General features: G+C 40.9%; 2 protein-coding genes across 2 annotated transcripts in view; one reads left to right on the top strand and one right to left on the bottom strand.

Moving 5' to 3' along the window:
• The window catches only part of Hsd17b4 (hydroxysteroid 17-beta dehydrogenase 4), an 84,338-nt gene that overhangs the window by 28,992 nt on the left and 30,310 nt on the right, over positions 1-25,036 (bottom strand). Inside the window, exons 9-14 of the mRNA XM_059246180.1 lie at positions 21,932-22,023; positions 18,281-18,305; positions 16,104-16,232; positions 14,529-14,629; positions 8,695-8,931; positions 4,394-4,445 (exon numbers count right to left, since the gene is read on the bottom strand). Of these exons, the coding sequence (XP_059102163.1) occupies positions 4,394-4,445; positions 8,695-8,931; positions 14,529-14,629; positions 16,104-16,232; positions 18,281-18,305; positions 21,932-22,023 (636 nt within the window). The remainder of the gene's footprint in view (positions 1-4,393; positions 4,446-8,694; positions 8,932-14,528; positions 14,630-16,103; positions 16,233-18,280; positions 18,306-21,931; positions 22,024-25,036) is intronic.
• On the top strand, positions 9,298-9,947 carry LOC131896100 (large ribosomal subunit protein eL24-like). Its single transcript, XM_059246691.1, has 2 exons — positions 9,298-9,314; positions 9,578-9,947. The coding sequence occupies exons 1-2, from the start codon at positions 9,298-9,300 to the stop codon at positions 9,945-9,947; spliced, it is 387 nt and encodes a 128-aa protein (XP_059102674.1).

Genomic DNA, 25,036 nt, shown 5'->3' with positions numbered 1-25,036 from the left:
CATTTAGCCCATTCCTTCTGAAATCTCTACGGCTTCTGGGAAACACTTTCGAAGCATTCTTTTCTGAACATTTATTCCTCACTAACTGGTTAAACTCCGTGGGCAACATAACAAAATCAATCACAAAAATATAAATAACAACTGGGGGGGGGGGGCTGTGGGAAGGAGGAAGTGGGGAAGGGTGGGAGAACAGAAGAAGGGAGTGAAGATTACCAGACAGTACTATATACAAGTACGAAACTGTCAAAGAAAAAAATTCATTTCCTTGAGACCTTTTTTCTCTTTTTTCTACACAACTGAGACTAACACCCAGCCCCCGACCACACAACTTGAATGTCAGCTTTGACTCACAGAAAGCAAATCCGTGTTAATACTTGAATATACAGAGACTGGTACACTTTTAACTTAATCCCAAAGTCCGTGGATAGCTATCTGAGGATTTAATAGGAAAACAGCAAACACGTTTGCATCTGAGATTCAGCACTATGGCTGCAGTGAGGTGAAAGTCCCTTGCGGAACAGGAATGGAGGCAGAGGACACTGGGAAGGTGAGGGGGGACAAAGTCAGCAAGGAGTGGGCATGCAGATGAACAGAAAGCAAAGATTCCAGATGCACAGAGAACCAAATAACTTCCCAAGTATCTACTGGTGGGAGATGGTGAAAGAGAAAAAAGCATCACAAAGGTCGTCGGTGTGATGCTTCCCAAAACGATCTGTTTATGACTCTTCAGTAAAGTCCTCAGTGCCTTCTGAAAGGAGCCTAAACTTCTTAATCTGAGTTTCAAGGCCTATGACAACCCTTCTTGCTTCTTTATTCTCAAATCTTGCTACACTCACAATTCATCCTCAAGTTAGGGAAAACTGTCTTCAGATCCCCCAACAGCCTCTATCTCCAGAGTGCTAGGATTAAAATGGTACTCCCATGTCTGGCTTGCATCTTAAATCAGTATTCTTACTTCCTAAAGAAAACTATATAACAAACACACAAAGACACTAATGAGGGCTGGAGAGATGGCTCAGAGGTTAAGAGCACTGACTGCTCTTCCAGAGGTCCTGAGTTCAATTCCCAGCAACCACATGGTGGCTCACAACCATCTGTAATGAGATCTGGTGCCCTCTTCTGGCCTGCAGATATACATGCAGGCAGAACACTGTATACATAATAAATAAATAAATCTTTAAAAAAAAAAAAAAGACACTAATGAAGACAAAGAACTACCAAGAAATATAACTTGAGGATAAAAATGTATAAGAAATCAAGAAAAGTATTATCCATATGTTCCTATTATATCAGTATATAATTATAATCATTTGGAGTATATATCTACTCCCTTTTCATATTATAAAATCCCAAAGAGCAATATGTAATACAAATCTACTTACTTTAACAATGGTTCCCTAAAGGAACCCACTAGGCTGGCTACACATGAAACATGCAGGGACCTTTATGAAATGACCTCCCTCTCTCTCTCTCTCTCTCTCTCTCTCTCTCTCTCTCTCTCTCTCTCTCTCCCTCTCCCTCTCTCCCACACACACACAGAGAGAGAGAGAGAGATACAAGCATGTGCACACACACACAAGACCTGAGGTGCAGATTTTATATTTCACTAAAATAGCAGACATAGCCAGGTTTTTTAAAAAAAAGCATCTAATACCTGATGCTATACCTTGAAAATGGTGAGCATCCTACAGTCACCACCAACTGTGTATTGGCTCAGACTAAATAAACAGACTAGAAATGCATTCTGCAATATAAGGAAACAAAGCCATTACACTTTAAAAGCAGTTACAAAGCTCAAAGTTTTTGTAAAATAGAAAGGCTGGGGGGAGGGGGGTCTACTTGCTGACTTCTACATTATATGATGTGAAAAGATACCAAATCTTCCTTTGTTTTTAACAATCTTATTTGGTAATATATATTATATAATATATATACATTATATAATATACATATATAATATACAAACATTTTGACATCAAAAAATACATAAAATTATTGTGAAAGAATAAAAATATGGGTTGGGTACATGTTCTCTCTCATCTGTGGTTCCCAGCTCCAAATCCTCAGATATAAGCCTACAACATGGAGTAATGACCACAGAAGTTGGGAAGTATAAAGGAATAACTGGAGAGTAGGGGGATGGGAGTGGAACAGCAGAATACAGGTGATAAGAAGCAGAAAATGGAATAATGAGGAAGGGGTTCCAACTGCAAAGGAGGGAGAGATCAGACAGAAGGAAGAGGGGCAGGAAGAGGGGCCAACAGCACTAAGGATGTTTGATAAAGCCTCAAGGCATCACACTATTTTCTATTTACCTAAAGTTCTATATAATACATACGAATGTATATGCATACACATATAAATACCTGCAAAAAGTAGTAAAAGAAATTAGTTACTTGGGCTGACAATGGTCCCCACAAGAACCATAAACTAACAAAACCCCCAGTACTGGGCACAAGAAACCTCCTTCTGAATGGCTGGTCAGGGTAATTCAAGTAACTCGCAAAACAACATATATTACTGAGGTAGGGCTTGGTTGCCTCTTAGGGGTTGAAGGTGGGCCCCTATTGCTGAAGACATCACACACTTAGAGCACAAGATTGAATGATTTGACCTGGACCTAACCTGAACATCTTTTCCTGCATTCTAGCTCCCATGATTCCAGAAAATGCAAACGACTAAGGGAGGGAGGCAGTTAAACAGTTCTACACAGATGCAACACCTATAAACCATGGCAATTGCTAGCATGGCAAGACATGCATAAAGGTGTAATAAGGGTGCTTAGAGGTTTGTGGTAACCAACAGCTGTCTAATTAGACTAAGGATCACTCAATATGAGAGAAATTGTGCCTGGTACTGAAAATCTAGCCAACTTTGTCGGGCTAGCGAGGTCATGGACATTAGAAAAGAATCTACTTACTACCCCAATTTTTCCAGACCAGCATAAATTCCTTACTACATTCTAATTCTTATCCTTATACCCCTAGGGAGTGTAGCTACCACCCTTCATCAAAGAAGCCTCTCTTTATAGCAAATGAAGGTGATCACAGAAAACCACAACTGGACACAATGCACAAATCAATGGATTGTGGAGATCCAAGCCCCAATAATTACATCTACATCACATGATCAACTGATCATGGAAAACCCAGCCCCAATGCAAACATCTACATCACAATTTCTGCATCTCTAACTCAAGGGACATCATGAAGAAGGGGGCACAAAGATTGAAAGAGCCAGAACAGAATTTCAGGAAATCTCCTAGAGATGACTGAATACAGAGGACTAGAGCAATGGCACTCTCAATGGACACGTTAACACAGGAGGGAAATTCCAGAGTCCCATTCCCAGACAAAGAACTATAGGCAACTATTGACTGTTAAGGAGGAAAGCCATACTTTCCCAGGGGTGAGTCCCCTTTTGGATGTCCACTAGGAGTGGTCAGTCCTGAATCCATATATACACAAACAACAAAAACTAACTCAGTGGGTTATATTCCTATGTATTTGTATATATACATATGTAACAATAGTCAAAGGTAAAGGCTATCATCAACTTGAGAGTTGGGAAACATGGCAGAAGTTCAAAGGAAGGTAGCTGGGAGGTACTAAAGGGCTGGGGGTGATATAATTGTTTCAATTAAATACATATTTTAAATGAAAAAATGGAGCTGGGGATATAGTACAGTCAGCAGGGTGCTGCCTACCACACAAAACCCCTTGGTTCCATTCCAAGCACCACACAAACCTTGTGTAGTAGCTCAAGCCTTAATCCCAGTAATCAGAAAGTAGGAGGAGGGTCAGAAGTTCAAGGTCATCCTCTGCTAGTGGAAAAAAAAAACCCTGGGCCACAAGAGGCCTTATCTCAAAAAAGTATAGCGAGATGGATAGTTAGATAGATGGGTGGATGGATGGATGGACGGATAGATAGATAGATAGATAGATAGATAGATAGATAGATAGATAGATAGATAGATAGATAAGCTTTTGTGAACATCCAAAGTATTACTAAGAAAAGAAAAAAATGATTAGGCAGGTTTGGTTTTCTTCTCTTCCAAGGGAATAGGAAAAAAATTACAAATGTTGTATCTTTCAGCGTTGTTTGCTTTATGCAAATCAGTATCAAGATAAACAACCACAGGAACCATAACTGACACACAATCATAATGGTGCATATGTCAATACAGATAAACCGGTAGTATTAAATCAATAATTTGACTGTTAGTGGAAGACAGTCAGGGACTGGTTAACATCATCTACTCTAAGGTCACACACATGGAAGCTGCTGAAATCTTGATGGGTTGGACTATGTCAGTTTAACACAATGGGATAGCTTCGGGTGTTAATCAGAAAATTAAAGCATAATATTAGGCAATTAGTTCACATAAACTCACCTGATCGAGGAAATGGTTTATACAACTCCAAGTATTGCTCCCCATGAAGAACCTATGTTACAACAAATGCAATTTATTAGCAAACTTTCTTATACCAGTGTCTACCTTTGGGTACTGCTAAGCACAGGTAACATTTTACTATCCAAGTCCCACATCAGTGTTCTTCCTGTGTCATCTATCTCAGTATAGTTTTCACTTCTTAATCATGCAATGCAGAAATAATTAGTACAGCAACATACAGACAAACAGATCTTTTGGATGAGATAAGATATATTTGTGTTCTTAGAATCCAGGGATCCTTATTGACTATATATGATTTATCAATGGAGCCAATCAATCAGGCTCTGTTCCAAGCGCTTATCATAATGCCTAGAATATAATAGGCATTCAGCAAGTATCCACTCGGTAAAAATGAACCAATGGGCCAGAGCTGGTAACTTCAAGTAACACAAGCTAAATAGAGATGACTCAACTAAAACACAAAGACAAACCTTATAAACCTATCCAAAGGCAAAAACATCATTAATGTCAACATTCCCTTTGTGTTATCTGAGCAGAAACCAAACACACCGCAAGGAACCAGCAACCTGCACTCAGTACAGCAAAGTCCCACATGCACGTAAACCTGAGCAGAGTCCCCACGTGTCAGTGAACCTGAGCAGAGTCTCCACGTGCCAAGTGAACCTGAGCGGAGTCTCCACATGCCAGTAAACCTGAGCGGGGTCTCCACGTGCCAAGTGAACCTGAGCGGAGTCTCCACGTGGCAAGTGAACCTGAGCGGAGTCTCCACGTGGCAAGTGAACCTGAGCAGAGTCTCCACACCCTACTACAGTAGGACAGCTTTCAACCCTGCCCCCAATCCGGAAGGAAGGGAGGGAGAGAGAGCAGCGAGGGCGATGGGAAACAGGAAGGAGGGCCTTCCTCACTGTGCCAGGCTACCTTGAATCCCAAAGCTAGGGAAACTGAGAAGCAGGTTTCCAGATGGCTATCACTCCTGGTCACAGAAAGCGAGCGTCTTACCTGATTCATGTATCACACAGGAGAGAGATTAAAAAGGCAAACTGAGCCGGGCGGTGGAGGCCCACGCCTTTAATCCCAGCACTCGGGAGACACAGCCAGGCGGATCTCTGCGAGTTCGAGGCCAGCCTGGGCAACCAAGTGAGTTCCAGGAAAGGCGCAAAGCTACACAGAGAAACCCTGTCTCGAGAAACCAAAAAAAAAAAAAAAAAAAAAAAGGCAAAGTGCCCAACACAGGCCTCCAGCCTTTCCTTCCAACGTTATCAAATATTCTAACAAAATGAGATCCCATTACTCCGACAGGAAAGCCATCAGCAACGCGCTGATCAGTTCAACTAGACAGAAACCTGCTCATAGCTCTGATTCAGTGACCACTGCTGGAGGCAGCTCACACCTACATAAGGCACTAAAACAGACCGTGCAGATTTCAAGTTTTCTTCAGTTACTTCTTCCTTCTTGAAACACTTTCTTCTGGCTTCTTTAACGTCATGCTGCTGATGTCATGGGCTGTCCTACCCTATCTGATTTGCTCTTCAACCTCCAAACACTTCAGAGGCCCTAAACTCAGGTGTCTTCTCTACTTAAATTCACAGAGTAGGTGATTTTAGCTGGTCCCACACTTTTAAACATTACCTGAATGTGGAAGATCCTGGTTAGATCTTTCCTTACCACTTTAGACACAATCAACTACGCCTCCTTCATCTCCACTTAAATAAGTACCAGGCAGCTCAAGCTTGTCCTAAACAATCTCCTGACCATCCTCCCTTAAAACAAGTACATGAAGGCAAAGTCCTTGCTATAAAAGCATGTAGGTCTGAGTTTGCCCAGAGCCCATGTAAAATATCCAGCTACGGCAGTGAATGCTTGGAATCACGGTGCTGAGAGGGTGAACACAGGCAGATCCCTGGGGCTTGCTGCCAACCAGCCTAGTCTATCAGCAAACTCCAGACCAATGAGACCCTGTCTCAAAAAACAAGGTAGATAGCACCTGAGAAATGGCACCTTACATTGACCTCTGGCCTCTGTGTGAACCCATACATGTATGTACCCACATGCACATGTATACTACAAAAAAGGTTTGGGAAATTATGAGTGACAGAACATGCCTATAATTCTAGCACTCAGACAGCTGAGACAAGAGGATTCCAAGTTTAAAGACAGAATGGAGCTATATAGCAAAACTCTGTCTCAAACCATGTAAGCAGAAGGTATATAACTATATGACTGTATATAATATATCATATGCAAATACTATATATATTGGGCATATATACATACATCTATACATAATTATATCTACATGATTTCTGTTGTTTGAAACAAACACCTTCCTCCTTACCTTCTTTGTCCTTTTATTTAGAGCTTTGCTTGGATTACTACAATAGACTCCTTAATGGTTTCTCAGCTTCTGCACTTGCCTCTCATACCCTTCTCCACACAGGAAGATTGAGTCAGAAAGTGAACATATCTGGTTCACATCATTCCTCAGTTTAAAGGGCCACAAACTGCTTCCCATGCTCATGAACAGCATCAGCTGAAGGGAAGCCAGACATACATTCCCACCGCTAGCCAGGGAGCTGTTGGCAACTGTTAGCTGCTGGGAGGAAAGAGTTTTCCCCAAGAGCACAGCCCTGGTACATTAGCCAGGCTTCAGCTGAAGACCACACATCCAATAATATGTGGGCAGCACAAATTTGTCTGGTTGGGCTTTAAAAAAAGAGAGAGACCCAGAATTGGGTGGGTAGAGAATGGGAGGTGAATCTGGGAAGAGTTGGGGGTGCAGGAATGAATACGATCAAAACACATTGTATGAAACTGTCAAAGAACTAAAGAAAAAAGTTTTGAAAAAAGAAATCTTACAGGGCAAAAAGAGTGTAAACCAACACCCTTTAATTGCCACAGGCTTCCTTCTCCTACAGCCATGAACAGAGCCTCTTCTGCACCCAGTTAAGACTGATGCCTTGCTGTTTCAAAACAAGTCAAGTACATGCTCCCTCCGGGCCTGTTCACACTTGTTTTCTCTGTCCTAGAGATCCTTCCCCCAGATAATTAGTGGGTGTTCCCCTTCATCAGTGTCATGAGGTAAAGATAGCCTATCCACTCTCTGGGTAAAGAAGCCAAAGCCTGGGGCAGTTACTTACAATTACAGTAACGAGTGAATGGTGGAGAGAGAATTAACAACACTATTCCAGGATTACGAGACTATACAGAAGTATTTTCTTCCTGGAATTTTAAACTAACTCTCCCCTCTTTTAGTCATGAAAAGAAAAATCAAAAGATATACTAAACATTATTCCTAAGCCAACCACCTTAGTCGATTTTACTTTAATAGAAATAATTTATATAATCTTTTTATATATGTATGTGTATTCATGTATTCATATAATGTATTAATTATATATATATATATATATATATATATATATATATATATATATATATATGTAGTGTGTAACACAATGTGGGAGCCCACAAAGGTTTTCTACTGAGATCTGAGCTTGCTTTATACAGTAGGGCAGTGCTGTGGGATGTCCTGTATGCTGTGAATATATGTTGCTATGATTGATTGATAAATAAAACGCTGATTAGCCAGTAGCTAGGCAGGAAGTATAGGTGGGACAAAGAGGGAGGAGAATTCTGGGAAGTGAAAGGCTGAGTCAGAGAGACGCTGCCAGCCACCACGATGAGAAGCAACATGTAAAGATACCGGTAAGCCACGAGCCACATGGCAACTTATAGATTAATAGAAATGGGTTAATTTAAGATAGAAGAACAGATAGCAAGAAGCCTGCCACAGCCATACAGTTTATAAATAATGTAAGTCTCTGTGTGTTTAATTGGGCCTGAGCAGCTACAGGAGCCGAGTGGACACAGGAATACTCCAGTTACAGGGCTGCACTAGGGGATGGCTTGACCACGTGCATGGTCACCAAGTGTCTGGAATGTTCTACATTTGGCTGTGCTGCAGGGAGGTCTTTTGTGTCACCCCTTGGCATTCTTTTAAACAGTCCTTCAGTAGAGACAGAAGGAGCTAGTGGGTTGGGACCCAGGCCCTCCTGAGGCTATCCTGTGTTTCTGTCTGTCTTTCTCTATATATATCCTTATATCTACAAATTCCTCATTTCTCCCTGCTCAAGAGTACCCTGGGGGAATAAGAGGGAACAGGTCTCCCTCAATACAGTATGAGACATTTATCAAAAACATAATAAATAAATAAATAAATAAACAAACAAACAAACAAACAAGAAAAAAAAAAGCCAACTAAAGTTTCTTAGCAGGCATACCTTTGCAAAGTTGACTGACAGCCCAGGAACCTCTGCTAGTCCTCCACTCATCATGGACTTCTGGGCAATAACAACACCAAAGGTGGGCAAACAGGAAAAGTCATCACTTCCTTCATACACAAACTTCAAATCCTTTGGATTCTTGATTGACGCTCCTACTCCAAGGGCATACATGATACTCTCCAGTTCCGTGTATGAAGAGGAAAATGAAGGAAGCCTATAGCCAATACCACTAGTCTAGGAGAAAAACAGGTAGACTATTACCCTCCACAGCAGTATCTGACGGCTGGACTTCAAATCGTACCTATAGCTAGTAATATTCTCAGGCTTAAAGCCAGATTTCTAACATAACTACATCTTCCTGGGTCACAAAATACCAGGGCAATAAATAAAAAAAATGATTTCTTCTTGTCTACTACACTTTTTTCCTTTGATTGAAAATAGATTTTTTTTTCTCACATAATATACCCTAATTATGGTTTCCCTCCCTCTACTCCTCCCACTTCCTCCCTGCCTCCCCTCCCATCCAGAGCCACCCCATTTGTCTCTCATTAGAAAACAAACAGGGCTTCTAAGGGATAAGTAAATAAATAAATAAATAATATGATAAATAATGTAATGTGATAGAATAAAGCAAAAACTAACACATCAGACTAGGACAAAAGAAACAGAAGAAAAAGCCCAAGAAGCAGACATAGACACAGAGACCCACTCACTCACACACTCAGTATCCCCATAAAAACATTAAACTGGAAGCCATAATATATACATCAAGCACATGTAGGCTAAAAAGAGAGAAATACATATATAATATATATATAATAAAAATAAGGAACCCTCGGCAGATAAACTGGACTGTCCTCGGCAGATAAAAAAAAAAAAGGAATCTTCGGCAGATAAACTGGACTGTCCTCTGCAGAAGAAAACACAAGAAGGGGCAGTCGGAAGGAATTCAAAAGCAAAGAACCCGCCCTGCAGTTGAATTCCAGCGGGCTGTCACTGGTGCGTCTCCTACTGATATAATGGCCAGGAGGAGTCGGAAACCAGAAGTTAGGAAAGCTCAGCGAGAACAGGCGATTATCAGGGCTGCCGAGGAAGCAGAAAAGGCTGAGCAGGCGTCCAAGAAGACAGCAAGGGCTGCTGCCCAGGCCCCTACCGAAGCAGCACCTAAACAAGAGATTGTGAAACCTGTGAAGGTCTCTGCTCCTGAGCTGGTGGAAAACGCTAACTTGGTAGATCAGAGTTTTGAATAAAGATCAATCTCTAAAAAAAAAAAAAAAAAGAGAGAGAGAAATATATATACATATATATGTAATATATATTTATATAATAAAAATTAGATATATCTTATATTAGTTTTATATATATAATAAAATAAAAAACTCTATATGTACATAAATTATACATACATATATATATTTGTATCTCCTGACCTGACATTACATCCAGTGAACAGTAAACTGACAAATGTCACAGAGCAAGAGCTAGAACCTTACTCATAGTCCTATTCCTCACACAGTGAGGGGCCTCTGGCTGACAACCATGTCAACATTTTGTAATACAGTTTATCAATGCTGTCCCTGAAAAGATCTGGCTTAGCTAGCCAAAAAAAAAAAAAAAAAGGGGGGGGGGAAGAACCATTAAAATGAAGATCCTTTTCCAAAATTTTAGAAAAATTGTGACTGAAGAGGGGTTACTAATGGCCAAGAAAACAACAAAAAAGAAAGTTATACTTTAATGTTCAGCTTTTGTGTGTTCATTCCATCTACATTTAGGGCATAGTTCACAAAAAGTCACTTATTTTTCAATAATGGCTTAAGGAATCATTTTGTTAAAAATGTTTTGGAATTATTTAAATTTCTAAGTGTTATTGATTCAGCCATTTTCAGCACAGAGGTGATGCTTCTGGTTGGCAGGAGAAAGAAGAACATGACCAAGAACCTGTAGCACAGACACCCCATAAGCTATGGATGCCATCTCCCCCAAAATATGTCAAAATATTCAAATCTATTTCCAAAGCATTTAAAGTTAGCCATGAAGAGATAGGGAGTGTGAGTGGTCAGAAGAAGGACTGCACATGGAGGCAGAGTAACAGACAGGAGCACCACAATCACCACTAGATCCCACATCACAACAGACTCACAGGAGCACCACAATCACCACTAGATTCCACGTCACAGCAGACTCACAGGAGCACCACAATCACCACTAGATTCCACGTCACGGCAGACTCACAGGAGCACCACAATCACCACTAGATCCCACATCACGACAGACTCACAGGAGCACCACAATCACCACTAGATCCCACATCATGGCAGACTCACAGGAGCACCACAATCACCACTAGATTCCACGTCACGGCAGACTCACAGGAGAACCACACAGGCTGTGGATATCGCTATATGTAAATAAACTCTGATTGGCCAATAGCCAGACAGGAAGTATAGGCGGGACTAACAGAGAAGAGAATTGAGGGAACAGGATGGGAAGGGAGAGACTGCCGGGAGCTGCCGCCAGGACAAGGAAGATGTAAGGTACTGGTAAGCCATGAGCCACGTGGCAAAGTAAAGATTAATAGAAATGGGCTAAATATAAGAGTAAGAGCTAGACAATGATAGGCCTGAGCTAATGGCCAAGCAGTTTAAATAATGTAAGAGTTTGTGTGTTTATTTTATAAGTGGGCTCTGGGACTGGCGGGACTTGGTGGCGGGAGCTGGAGAGAAATTCTCCAGCTGCAAATGGCGCCCAACGGCTCGAGTTTCCACCTTAAACCTGAGAATATTTAATAACCAATTCTAAACAGAGCCAAAACCAGGTTCCTGCTTCATGTCTCATACAGGCAGCTAGACGCCACAAAACGCGGGTTTGAACTACTGGCGGGTTCCTGGCCTGCGTTTGACCGGCAGAATGGCAGGAATAAGGCGTCTGCCAGCAGCACATTACACTGTGTGGTAGATTTAGTCTTTACTAGTATATATTAAAAAAAAAAAAGAGGTTTCTGGGCTACACGCTACTTTGATAAAAGCGTAGACCCACTATTTCTGAGAGTTACGGCTCCCAGAGCTGGGGGAAAAAACGGACCACCACCATGTTGGGAAGCTAAAGTGGGCAGAGCCAGCAGCCACAGGGCTGTTTCAGTCTTAGAATGCTGCAGTTTAAAGGAGTAGGTTCACAATAAGACTGATTCAGATGGAATACTTTACAATATGTGTAAAATGTACGTAGGCTTAAAAGGAAAAAATATATATACAGTTATATAAACAAATAGATAGTTTTTAAAAATAAAGTCTTTAAAAAACATTAAAGGTAATAAGCCACGTAAAGATGGCTATCACACAGAAAATCTGGATTATATTGTCTTTGATATTCGTAACTGAAGAAAAACATTTGATTACAAAAGCTGTTGAATTATGCCAAAATGTAAATTTTAAAGGTACCTTGACTTCAAAATTTGGATATAAGGATATGTTGCTTTGGAAAAGAGTCTCTGCTTTTGTTTCCACAGAAAGCCAGAGGCTATGGATTTGTTCCAGATTAAGATACATCAGGTTTGACCAGCCAAGACCGCCTGAAAGGTCTCCAATGACACCATGGCCCAGATGATCCAACATCCAAAACGGCTTCAGGCAACTGGCTCAGACAATACAGCCTCATGGACTACTCCATAATCCTAAAATATTCTTTGTGTCCCCATAAGATACAGCGGCCCCCTCCAACAAGAAGTAGTAAGAGAAGCTACGCCCAAATTCCCAAATATACCAAGCTGGCTTTAGAGATGGAATTGGCTCACTCCCCCTCTAAACCCAGACATATTGCTTTAAAAAAAAAAAAAAATGGTTAAGAGATTCTTGTGTCCCAAATCAGAAGAGCCCTCTGGTGTGGGACAGAAAAAAACCAATATTTTTATTTAAAGCAGGTTGATTATAAATACAATCTCTTTCTAAAGAAAAAAAAAGGGGATAGTTTAGATATGATAGGATGAAAGGGTAGATTAATGAACCTACTTTTAAAGAGTAACAACTTGTTTAAAATGTTTTACATTGCTATAGATTTTAGTTTATTGATACAAATTTAAACTTAATTTTGTTATACTGTATATATATTTCTATTCTTGTTTGAGGTATTATGTTATGTAACTCATTTAAAATTGTAACAGATAATTAAAAAATAGATTAATAGTTAGTCATCTATGATAATCATATTTGTAGCCATGTTAGTTAAGTCTTCTAGGTATACATAGATATATTTCAGATAGATAGGTAGTCTTCAAACACTTCAAAGACCTACAGAATATGGCATTTAAAATGTTTTAAAAATTTAGACTTTCTGGACAGTGAGACATGTCTGCTCCATAGGATCTCTTCTTTAATATTGTAACTATAATTCTTGCTTGATAATTGTTTTGTTATATGTAATTTTACTATGTTAAAGTTAAAACCTTCCTTTTCAAAAAAAAGAAGGAAAGGGGAAGTGCTGTGGATATCGCTATATGTAAATAAACTCTGATTGGCCAATAGCCAGACAGGAAGTATAGGCGGGACTAACAGAGAAAAGAATTGAGGGAACAGGATGGGAAGGGAGAGACTGCCGGGAGCTGCCGCCAGGACAAGGAAGATGTAAAGTACCGGTAAGCCATGAGCCACGTGGCAAAGTAAAGATTAATAGAAATGGGCTAAATATAAGAGTAAGAGCTAGACAATGACAGGCCTGAGCTAATGGCCAAGCAGTTTAAATAATGTAAGAGTCTGTGTGTTTATTTTATAAGCGGGCTCTGGGACTGGCGGGACTTGGTGGCGGGACCTGGAGAGAAATTCTCCAGCTGCACACACATCACCACTAGATCTCACATCATGGCAGACTCACAGGAGCACCACACATCACCACTAGATTCCACGTCACGGCAGACTCACAGGAGCACCACACATCACCACTAGATCCCACATCATGGCAGACTCACAGGAGCACCACACATCACCACTAGATCCCACATCATGGCAGACTCACAGGAGCACCACACATCACCACTAGATTCCACGTCACGGCAGACTCACAGGAGAACCACACATCACCACTAGATCCCACATCATGGCAGACTCACAGGAGCACCACAATCACCACTAGATCCCACATCATGGCAGACTCACAGGAGAACCACACATCACCACTAGATCCCACATCATCTCAGGTCCTTTACATCAGCAGTAGAGGTAACCGCTTTCTCTGTTTTCCATCTAGTATTTCCCTGGGTTACTTTTCAAATAGCAAGGAAGGTGTGGCTAGTCAACACATCAACTGGGCAACTAACTTGATTAATCACAACTCCAAAGAAAGACTATCAAAAATTACACACAAAACGATCCCCCTGAAAACAGAGAAAAGCTTTCAGCTCCTATACCTATCACATAGAAACTCCAAGGGCAGAAGCTGAACTGGTACCTTCCACTCTCCTACTCCAACTCACACACTAAGAAGACCTTTGGAAAGCAATACCCAAATCCCCTCCTCTCAAGACAGATCTCCATCAAAGCAAAAAGCATGGTACATCCCAGAAAACTCTCAGAGTACAAGATAAAAGAAAAGTGGAAAAGAAGAACAGAGTTATCTGGATAGCTTCAGAATTGACTTCAAGCCACATGCTCATGTGGTCATCATGAATTCCTTATATTTCAAACTCAATCTTATTCCAAAGACAGTCATAAACGGCTTCTGAAGACACACCACTGACTGTCTCCATGATCAACGAAAGAGTGACTGTTTCCAGGGGAAAGGCTAAGCGGGAAAAGATGGGAGGATGGGTCTGTAGGCAAGCTTCAGGCACTTCCCCTACTTACAAATTCCGGTGTGGCTGTAGATGCCGCGTGACTGGTATGATTTTGTGAGACTCCTTCGGAATCTACCTTATGTAAAACTTCTATTATACCACTCGTTGATTCTACAATTAAAAAGACAAGAAAAGATAGAGCTTTGCTGTAAAATCTGAGTAAAGAAAACTACAATATGCTAGAGAACATCTACCACACACTCCCACTGGCCCTCCCATTCCAGTGGGTGGCCCCACAACCACGGTACCGAACTAGATGGGTTAGGAAAACAACAACAAAGCGGACATGAAGTTGAGACTGGGGTAAGGGTGAGAGCTTAGAAGGCGAATATAGGAGCCGTTGAAGGATGGAGTGGGTAAATACGACCAAAAAACATGGTACACATACATGGAATTTCCAAAGAATTAATTTAAAAAATATTTTTAAAGGTATTCCACATAGCCAGGCGGTAGTGGCGCATGCCTTTAATCCCAGCACTCGGGAGGCAGAGGCAGGTGGATCTCTGTGAGTTCGAGGCCAGCCTGCTCTACAGAGTGAGATCCAGGAAAAGCAACAAAGCTACACAGAGAAACCCTGTCTCAAAAAAAAAAAAAGTATTCCACATAAACTGGATTCTACTTGGTGGTACAGTGCTTGCCCAGCATGCCCAAGGTACTGGGTTCTACCCTCAGCACCACATAAAATAAATACATGTAAAATGGTCTCTGCCTCAAAGGAACTTAGCATGCAGTTAATAAGGCAGACCTCGGAAACAAAGGCAGTAAGAACAGTTACATTAGCTGTTCACATGGCAGGAGTCCAGCTAACAGAAGAACAACATGGCTCAGAATATCTGGGAAAATCTTGCCGAACAATCGAGGTCTGACCTTTTCTGAAGTCCTAAAACTATGTCCAGGTGAGAAAAGGAGGAGGAGCCGGGACGGAAGGGAGAAGAGCAAACCAATGTGCTGACTCAGTGCCACCTCGATAACTAAACAAGAGAGCTAAGCGGGAGCAAAAACCAGATGAGTGCACATTGAGGGCGATGGAGAAAACTGCATCCGCCTAAGAGCATGTGGCTAGGGGAGATGGCTCCAAGGTTAAGAGTACATTCTGCTCTTATGGAGGACCTGAGTTCAGTCCCCAACACCCACACTGGCGAGTTCACAACCTTTAACTCCAGCTGCAGGACATCTGATGTCCTCTTCTGAACTCCAAAGGCACCTGCGCACACACACACACACACACTTAAAAAGAAATATAAAAATAAAAAGAGCATATGGCTAGAAAATGGAGGACTCCAAAACTAAGCACCATTTGGGGAGAAAGTGCATATAGTACAAATGAATACACGCCCCACTACTGTCCATCCACCAGAAACCCACCAACCAAACACAGGACCGAGAAACACTGAGCAAACTGCCTATGAGAGCATCAATGCTCTCCTAAGGATGAAGAGTCCTAGCACCCAGTGGAGCAGAAACTACATATGTGCCCGAGACCCAAGTGTCTGCATCAGCACAGCTGGAACAGATGAAACTACTTATCGAGAAGACAGCTTGTCGCCTCTGCTCCCTGACCAGGACCAAATGGCTGGGACTGTACCTTGAACAGTCTGTGGCTTGCTGGCATTGTTGAAGTCACAGATCTTCTCCCAGTTGGCCCTCACTGCCTCGGGAGTCATGGGCTGGTTCCTCTGTCGGACGATGGCTCCAAGGGTCCGCTCCCAGCGCACTGGTTAGGGAGACAAGACTAAGACACTGAGCACATAGCTTGATGGACAGAACATAAGGTGTTGGAGAGCCATCTTCACGAGAAAGGAAAATCCTAGAGGAAAGACATTCCGGCTTCTGAAGAGCTCTACCAAAAACCTGAGAATACATTTCTCTTTAAAAGCCCATTAGCAGAAATGTCCGGTTTTTAGAAGAAGATCTGCAGCTGAAGGGCAGGGGGAAATGAATAGACATGAAGCATAAGAACGTAAATGGAGGATAATGCTGTAGTAAAACCTACCACTTCATATGCCAAGTTAAATAACACAAAATTAAATTAAATTTCAATTGAAAAAAGAAATATCTGAAGCCAAAGAGAAGACTTCTCTGTCAGGAACTGCTAATTGCACAGTCTCCTGTTGAACCTGGAGACTCAGTCACATGTAGTCACACCCACCACAGATCCCTTAGCAAAAGACACCCCACTTTCCTTGTTTATAGGTGACGACTGGCAGGACAGTGTCTGCTGCTGCCCACCGAGAACTAGATGTGGCAGCAAGCAGAGGTTCCAGTTACAAATCCTGGACTACACAGCCACCAACAACTCTCCTTCAACCTTCCTTTGCTGGCCCTGCATCTCCACAGCCCCACAGAACCTTGCAGGGTCACAGGAAGTACCGGTGCTCTTAAGTTCTCTTGAGAAATTTAACATTGTTTTCTTTTTTCAACATTCCGCAGGCATAACTAACTGCTAATAACACTGGAACATGATGGCGAGCGGGCACTGGTGGCCACTCAATTTCAGACATCCTAAAGCAGTGAAAAAGATGCCAAGTTTCTAGACTTTTTTTTCTTCCTGTAAAAGTTCCCATATGCAGCTGTTACTGCAACATTAACCTTGCTATTTTAAATGCTATTTAAATGCCATTAAGATAATAAAATGGGGGCTGGAGAGATGGCTCAGAGGTTAAAAGCACTGACTGCTCTTCCAGAGGTCCTGAGTTCAATTCCCAGCACCCACATGGTGGCTTACAACTATCTGTAATGAGATCTGGTGCCCTCTTCTGTGTACATAATAAATAAATAAATCTTTAAAAAAAAAAAAAAAAAAAAAAAAAAAAAAAAAAAGATAATAAAATGCTTGAGAACTATAAGTCACTTTATGTTTAACTCGACTCAAACACTGATGCATGCATATATACATGTATGTATGTATGTATGTATGTATGTATGTATTCTACAATATGTGTACCAATGTCCTCCAGTGATAAGTCTCCTAAATAACTCAGTTAATTCTGTGATTAATTGTGATACCAGCAGACAACTAAAAGCAAGCTGAGATTCTGAATTTTCTACTTTTTTGTTTTGTTTTACTTTGTTTTTCAAGACAAGGTTTCTCCATGCAGCCCTGGCTGTCCTAGATCCACCTGCCTGTGCCTCTGAGTGCTGGGACTAAAGGAGTACACCATCACACCCGGCAATTTTCCACATTTTTTAACTCTATAAAGCAACTACAATATTTGAAGCTCAGAAGGTTTAAGAAAGAAATCATCAAGAGTGAAGCAAATGAATTTCCTGTGGGGGAAACAAATCCCACAGACCAGCTGCAGCTTCTGTCCCTGAAAGCTGTCCACTATATTCTGTTACTCCTGATATCTGAACAGAAGAGAATTACATGAGAGAATTGGAGAATCTGCCTGTCCATCTAGAATGGGCTCCTCCCACCTTTCAGACAGCTCTCTCTTCGACTCACTGTTCTGATGGAACAGCAAGAAGCATGCGGAATGCCAGAGTCACTGGAGGGAGTATAAACGTCCACACAAAAGAAACCACACTATCTGAAGAGAGTAAGACAAACTTGTCTGTCTATGGGACGGCAGACAAGTCCTTAAGAGTACAAGAGGCTGCAGAATGACGCCCATGCTTTAGTACGTTTTGCTGGAACAGTATTCAAGTCTGAGTATGTGAACACTAGTGATTAAGCAAAATCCTTATCCAGCTCTAATGGTTAGACAGATTATAAAATTAAAAAAAAAATCTATCACAAGCCAAAACCCAACAGAGACTTACATTTTCCAATCCAGCCTGCTCCAACCTAACAAAAAGAAGGGAAAAAAAAAATCACCTGATGTAAATCATTAAGAGAACGTTTTAGTTATGCGGAGGACTAGGACACTAGATGACAGTGAATGAGGCTTTAAGCTCTGCACAACACCCCTGGTCTAAGCCTTCGCAATGCTGACAGCATCAAAGCAGAAGCCTGCCACAGGCAAAGCTGTGGGGATGCATGAGGTGAGATAAGGCAAAAGATCACATTCTATTTCCACAGGAAGAGATACTACGTTTTCTTTCTGCAATATTTTAGAGGTCATTCAGGTAAACCTTGGGGGTGGGGGGAGGAAAGTATCTGATTGAGGAAACATATACTTTCACACACTACTATTGGCCAGAACTTATCGGAATTCCTCATGCATAACAGAAGAAACATATGAATAGCAGACAACATAGTGGACCTAGATCCACCATTAAGAAGTTTCATAACCTTTTGCCTTTACTGTGTGGGCTGGTTTAAATAGGTATGGCCCCCATAGACTCGTGTTTGAATTCTTGGACAATAGGGAGGGGCACTATTAGGAGGTGTGGCCTTGTTGGTAGAAGTATGTCATTATAGGTGTGGGCTTTGAGGTCTTACATCCTCAAGCTATATATGCCTAGTGTGGTACACAGTCCCCTTCTGCTGCCTGTGGATCAAGATGTAGAACTCTCAGCTACCTCTCCACACCATGTCTGCCTGCATGCCACCATGTTTCCTGCCATGATGATTATGGACTACACCTCTGAACTGCAAGGCAGTAGCAATTAAATGCTTTCCTTTGTAAGAGTTGCCATGGTCATGGTGTCTCTTCACAGCAACAGAAACCCAAACAAAGACAATGTGCTCACACCTTTTATAATATATCCAACTAATAGTGGCTTAATCAGCTTCAGTTTTGACCACAGGTAAGGGTGATGGGGAATCAGGGAAAGAGACAGATTCTTAAGAAGGCAACTTCAAACTTTCAAACATCAGCCTTTCAATGAACAATCCTTAAACTGTTTGGACTGGTTACTTAAAAGCATGCCTGCACTGGGCACCTTTCTGACTGACCAAAGCTTTAAAGTAAACAATAGGGCTAGATATTTCCTCCTAAACATTCATTCTAAATTTGGGACTACATGGAATCACCTTAGCTGACCACAAAGTGAAAGCGGACATAGCAAAACGTGGTTATTCTCCTCTGCTAGCTGGAAGACACGGGGCACTTTTCCTGCTCAAGGCTCAAGTCATCCTGGGCAAAACAGTTCCATTGCCCACCTCAGCAAACACTATGAGCAACCCTTCTCACAGCAGGTGGTTCTTCATTCCTCCTCAGCTGGCCCGACTTCTGTTCTTGCCAAGTAGACTTCATGTCTTGCCTTCCATCTCATTAGAATCTTACTAAGCCTTGCCTCTGGTTGCCTGTTAGCTCTTCGGGAGGTGGTCAAGGGTCAGCATCTCTAACTTGGGACCACCCCACCTGACTGAGGTGTTTCTCCAGCAATCTGGTAATGACATCGCCTTTAACCATATTGTGAGTGAAGTAACAAACTACAGACTCTTATCAGAGGCCAAAGTAACTGCAGCAGTTGGACAATCTGCATCTACCACGAACAACTCCAGGAATCCATCAGAACTGAGCAAAGCATACTTTCAAGTTTAAACTCAGGTCATTACATATATTTCTTACTATATTTTTCAATTATATACATCAAATATTACTCATTTTTTAAAAAAGTCCACTCTGAAAATAACAACATAAGAATTTATATGTAAGCATGATCTCAGTTGTATGGTTACAGAGATGAGGATGTATATAAAGTATCCGCCTAAAAGAACAGTCTATGTAAAATGTACACCTAATAGAAGACTGGAAGGAGATATTAAAAAAAATTAATAGTAGTTCTCTGGATAGTAATTGATGTATGGTTTTATTTTTCTTCTATTTACATTCCTATGTATTTAAGATTTCCACAAAGATGATATACTATTTTGTGCAGTTAATAATAACATAATTATAAAGAAATAAGTAATATTTTGATTCCTAGCTAGGTAAAAAGAGGTCAGACCAAATTTCAAGTTCTAAGTGGCTCAATATCATTAAACTTTTCTATCCTGTAAAATTAAGAGAGCAAAGTTCTTCCTATGTTTAATTTCCATAATTTACATTCAGTTGGTATGATTAGAAAGGTGGAGGCATATAGCTGTGCTCAAATATATAGAGACCTTTTCTCCTTCATTCATCATCAGCTTTTAATTCAAATGAAATTGGCTAATAATATATTACTTCAAACTGAGGCAGGTTCTTTTGCTATTAAGAAGTATTTTGAAGCCAGGCGGTGGTGGTGCACACCTTTAATCCCAGCACTTGGGAGGCAAGAGGCAGGTGGATCTCTGTGAGTTCGAGGCCAGCCTGGTCTACAGAGCGAGATCCAGGAAAGGCACAAAGCTACACAGAGAAACCCTGTCTCAAAAAACCAAAAAAAAAAAGTATTTTTTGAATGCTATAATCTATACATTATAGGTTCATTATTGCCAGAGTATCAAAAATGGAGTAAGGAGAGATCTAATATACAACACTTTAGGCTAAAATAAGATCAGACACAAATGGACATTTAAAATATGTAAATTAGCTAGGTCTAGTGATGTGCATCTGTTTATCCCACCTTCCTGAGCAGTTGAGACAGGAAGAGCTCAAGTTCAAGGCCTACCTGGGGCTACGAACTAAGTTAAAGGCTGGCCTAGGTGAGACCCTGTCTAAAAATAAAAATATAAACATAATAGAGCTGAGATGGTGAAAGAGCCCTTGCCTTGCATAAGGCCTTCAATTCAATCCCTAGCAGTACAAATGATTCCAACAAATGATGGGACTGTGTGTAGCTTTTGTTTTTATAATAAACGTGGAAAGCTTCATAATAGGGAAAAATAGAAAAGCTTACTGCTGAATTTAAAATAAACAAGCTGAATGTATTGATCTGTCACACTCAAATATGATTTATAACTAAACGTGGAGGAAGGAAGTACTAGGCTCCCATGCCAAGGGTCTTTAATGATTTATAATTGTCACAATGACCCCAAGAAAACGAAAGCTCTGCAGGGTTAATTTACACCGTGACCCTGCAAGCTGGCGAGTGTTAGGTCAAACGTTCAAAGCCTGCCTAGTTGACTCGAACTGTCTGCATTATCATTCAGCTTCTTAAATCAAGAGACTTTATATTTTACGAAACACATCAAATAAGCCACAGTGCAATTAGAAAAAAAATATATTAAAAACAAACAGCTTCGAAAAAAGAATTTATAATGATAATGTCACATTTTAAAAAAAATTTTAAAAAGGGGGCATGGATCCACACTTGTCTGTTCAAAACAGGGTCTTGCTATGTAGCCCAGCAGAACACAAACTCAGGTCCCCCTGCCTCGGCCTCCAGAGTGCTGACTACATGTAACAGTGTAGACAGCATATGCCACCTTTTCTGGTTTAACCCTTGTTCCCTAACAACATATACATAATATTTCACAAATCAAGTCAGACAACTAGCACAGACTTTTCTAAATGTAAGCATCTGGGAAATACTAATATGCAATCTTTTTAAAATTTAATTAGGTAAACAAGGCTTTAGAAGAAAAACAAAGTCTCAAAATACCTCAAACAAACCGCCATTTTCCTCACAGCTCTCATGGCAAAGCCAAAGTACTAGAGGGGCCACGTAATCGGGCTTCAGAGCTTCCACAATATCTGAAATAGACACAAGGACATCTATAAGCAAGAGCACATACAGGTTTCGTAAATCATTTTACTTTCTGGAAATATTTTACATAAATAATCAGAGATTTTTTTAAATAAATGTGAACAAAATTATATCTAGATAATTAATCTAAGCTCAAAAGATTTTAGAGCTGTTTCATCCCAACTGAGAAAAACCTAACACACTCTTGAGTTTCTCCAGTCATAGGTATCATGTGTGCCTTTCAATGATGGGTTGCATATATTCACTGCAAAAAACAAATTACCAGAGCTGCCTAGGCTAGAACTGTTGAGAAACATAAAACAAAAATTGACAATCGTAGGTGCCACTCCCTCTCAAAGTCATTTTACTCAGCTTGCCGTTGAACAAGAATCTAGGAAACTACAAGCATCCTTGGCCAGTGTAAGCACAGACGATGAGACGGAGCGTGCAGCTGTGCAGGAGAGGAAAGCCTCTAAGAAGGAGCTCCCACTGCACTTCTGCGAGCAGCATGTTAGTGCAGACAGAGCTGCACAAGGAAAGCGAAGACCTGGACTCCAGTGTTGGCTCTGCAAGCACAAGACTCAACTCCCTGCTCCCGGGTCTTCCTGAGTAAGCTGGTAATTGAAAGTACTTTCCTTGCCTATGGTACTAAGATGTTCCAAGCTCAAGTAAGATTTGACTATATCCTATAATACCTTATTTGTTTATAATCCCTTATAGTTGTACCTAAAGGACTGTGCAAATTTTAATTGATATAACCAAATACAATTATACTTACATGAAAAAAAAAATTTGGTTTTTCAAGACAGGATTTCTCTGTGTGGCCCTGGCTTCCTGGAACTCACTCTGTAGACCAGGCTGGCCTCAAGCTCACAGAGATCTGCCTGCCTCTGCCTCCCGAGTGCTGGGATAAAAGGCGTGCACCACTACAGTCCAGAGAAAATTTTGATATAAAATCTAATTGCATGCTATATGCAGTTTTGCTCACCAATCTTTGCCAAGGCAACTCTACTTTTCTCCTGAAAAACTGTTACTTTGTTGCTCAAGCATCAAGGACGCAGTTATTACAAAAGAAACTTAAAGGAATCCTAAATACAGAAAAGGAAGAAAGTCTGAACCAAGAGAACCCAGGAAAGAAACTGCATGGCAGGAACAATGGAAGAATCAAGAACTAACAAGAGTCCGTCCAGCTCTACAGACCAACAAACCCCTGATGGCGGTGCTGATGATGCTGAGGAGGAGGTGGGGAGAAGAGGAGGAGGAGGAGGAGGAGGAGGAGGAGGAGGAGGAGGAGGAGGAGGAGGAGGAGGGGGAGGACCGTAATAGTAAGTCAGGAAGAAACGAACAGGAGTCCAAGCAAACGGAAAAACAATGAATTAAAGGAATTAGAAAACCTCTCTCAATGATCCAAAATGTAAATACTCTTAATTTCCCAATTAAAATATGCAGATTCACTGACTAGGTTTTAAAACAAGATGCTTCTTTTGTTGTCTCTATGGAATAGACTTCACTGGCAAAGACACACACTGAGGAAAAAACAATCTGTGTCAACTTACCAAGCAAGCAGAAGCTAGACAAACACCAGTGCAGATAGGATGATAACAGAAAAAGCAAACTTCAATCCAAGAGTAGTCAGAAGAGACAAAGACCAGCAGAAACATATTAATAACACAGACAACCCACAAAGAACATGGGACTAGAGAAACAGCCCAGCGGCTTAATGTGCTTGTGCTCAACTGTGAGGATGGGAGTTTGGATCCCCAGAAACCCACATAAATGCCAGATGGGTGTGGCACCCTCCTTCTAATTCTAGCCTCAGAAGGCAGTGACAGGAGATGCCAGAACAAGCTGGCTAGCAAGACTAGCTATACTGGCAAGCTCCTGATTTGATTGAGAGATGCTGCTTCAATGTATAAGATGAGGGATGATTCCCAACATCGACCTGGGGTCTTCACATTCACATAAAATAGAAAACACATGCATGCACATGCACACCCACATCCACACATGTAAAAGCATACATACACAAACAAATGTACAACACACACACACACACACACACACACAATGGGAAAAGGAAGAAAAGAATACATAGCAATCATAGCTATACATGTACAGACAAAACAAACACTAATGGACATAAAAGGACAGATAGGTACCAACAAAATAAGAGTGGGTGACTTCAACACCCTCTCTCATCAGCAGATAACTTACATGGACTGGTAACCAATTAAAAAAAAAAACTTCAGAATTAATCTATACTATGGACTCAATGCACTTAACAATTACTTACAAAACGCCCATCTAACAGATGCAGAATACACATTCTTCACAGCAACCCAGAGAACTTCCTCTAAAATACATCACATTTTAGGAGAGGAAGCAAGTCTCAGCAAATACAAAAGAACTAATTCGTCCTGTCTTCTCAGATCATAGTGAGATAATACGAGAAGTCAGTAGCAAGAGAAACCACAGAAATACACAAAACTTACAGACTGAACCATACACTTTTGAGTGACCAGTGTGGGTCACAGTGAATAAATCAGAAACATTAATATCTTATAATCAAATATAAACAAAGTCATAACTTACCAGAATTTGAGACCTCTAATGGTTTCAAACTAGGACTCCAGCCCATTTAAACAAATAGAAAGTGAATCATAAAAGTATAGAACGCACAGCCATATGAATAATGCTCTAATGTAGCAACAACAGACTACAGTTCAGAGTGTTCCATGACACAAACGCTATCTTAACAGAGTCTCTAAGGAAACCCAAACTAAACAGTAGGGTAAGCACAAGTGCTTGGAGAGATGAGGGATACAAGGAACATACTTAAACACGATCAAAGCAATATACAGCAAGCCGACAGCCAACATCAAATTAAATGGAGAGAAACTCAAAGCAATTCCACTAAAATCAGGAACAAAACAATGCTGTCACTTTCTCCATTATCTATTCAATGTAGTAATTGAAGTTCTAGCTACAGCAATAAGACAACAAAAGGAGATCTAAGGGATA

Source organism: Peromyscus eremicus, chromosome 19 (genome assembly GCF_949786415.1).
Source record: "Peromyscus eremicus chromosome 19, PerEre_H2_v1, whole genome shotgun sequence".
Classification (NCBI taxonomy): Eukaryota; Metazoa; Chordata; class Mammalia; order Rodentia; family Cricetidae; genus Peromyscus; species Peromyscus eremicus.
The sequence above is the reverse complement of the archived record's forward strand: the minus strand, read 5'-3'. Positions and strand labels throughout refer to the sequence as shown.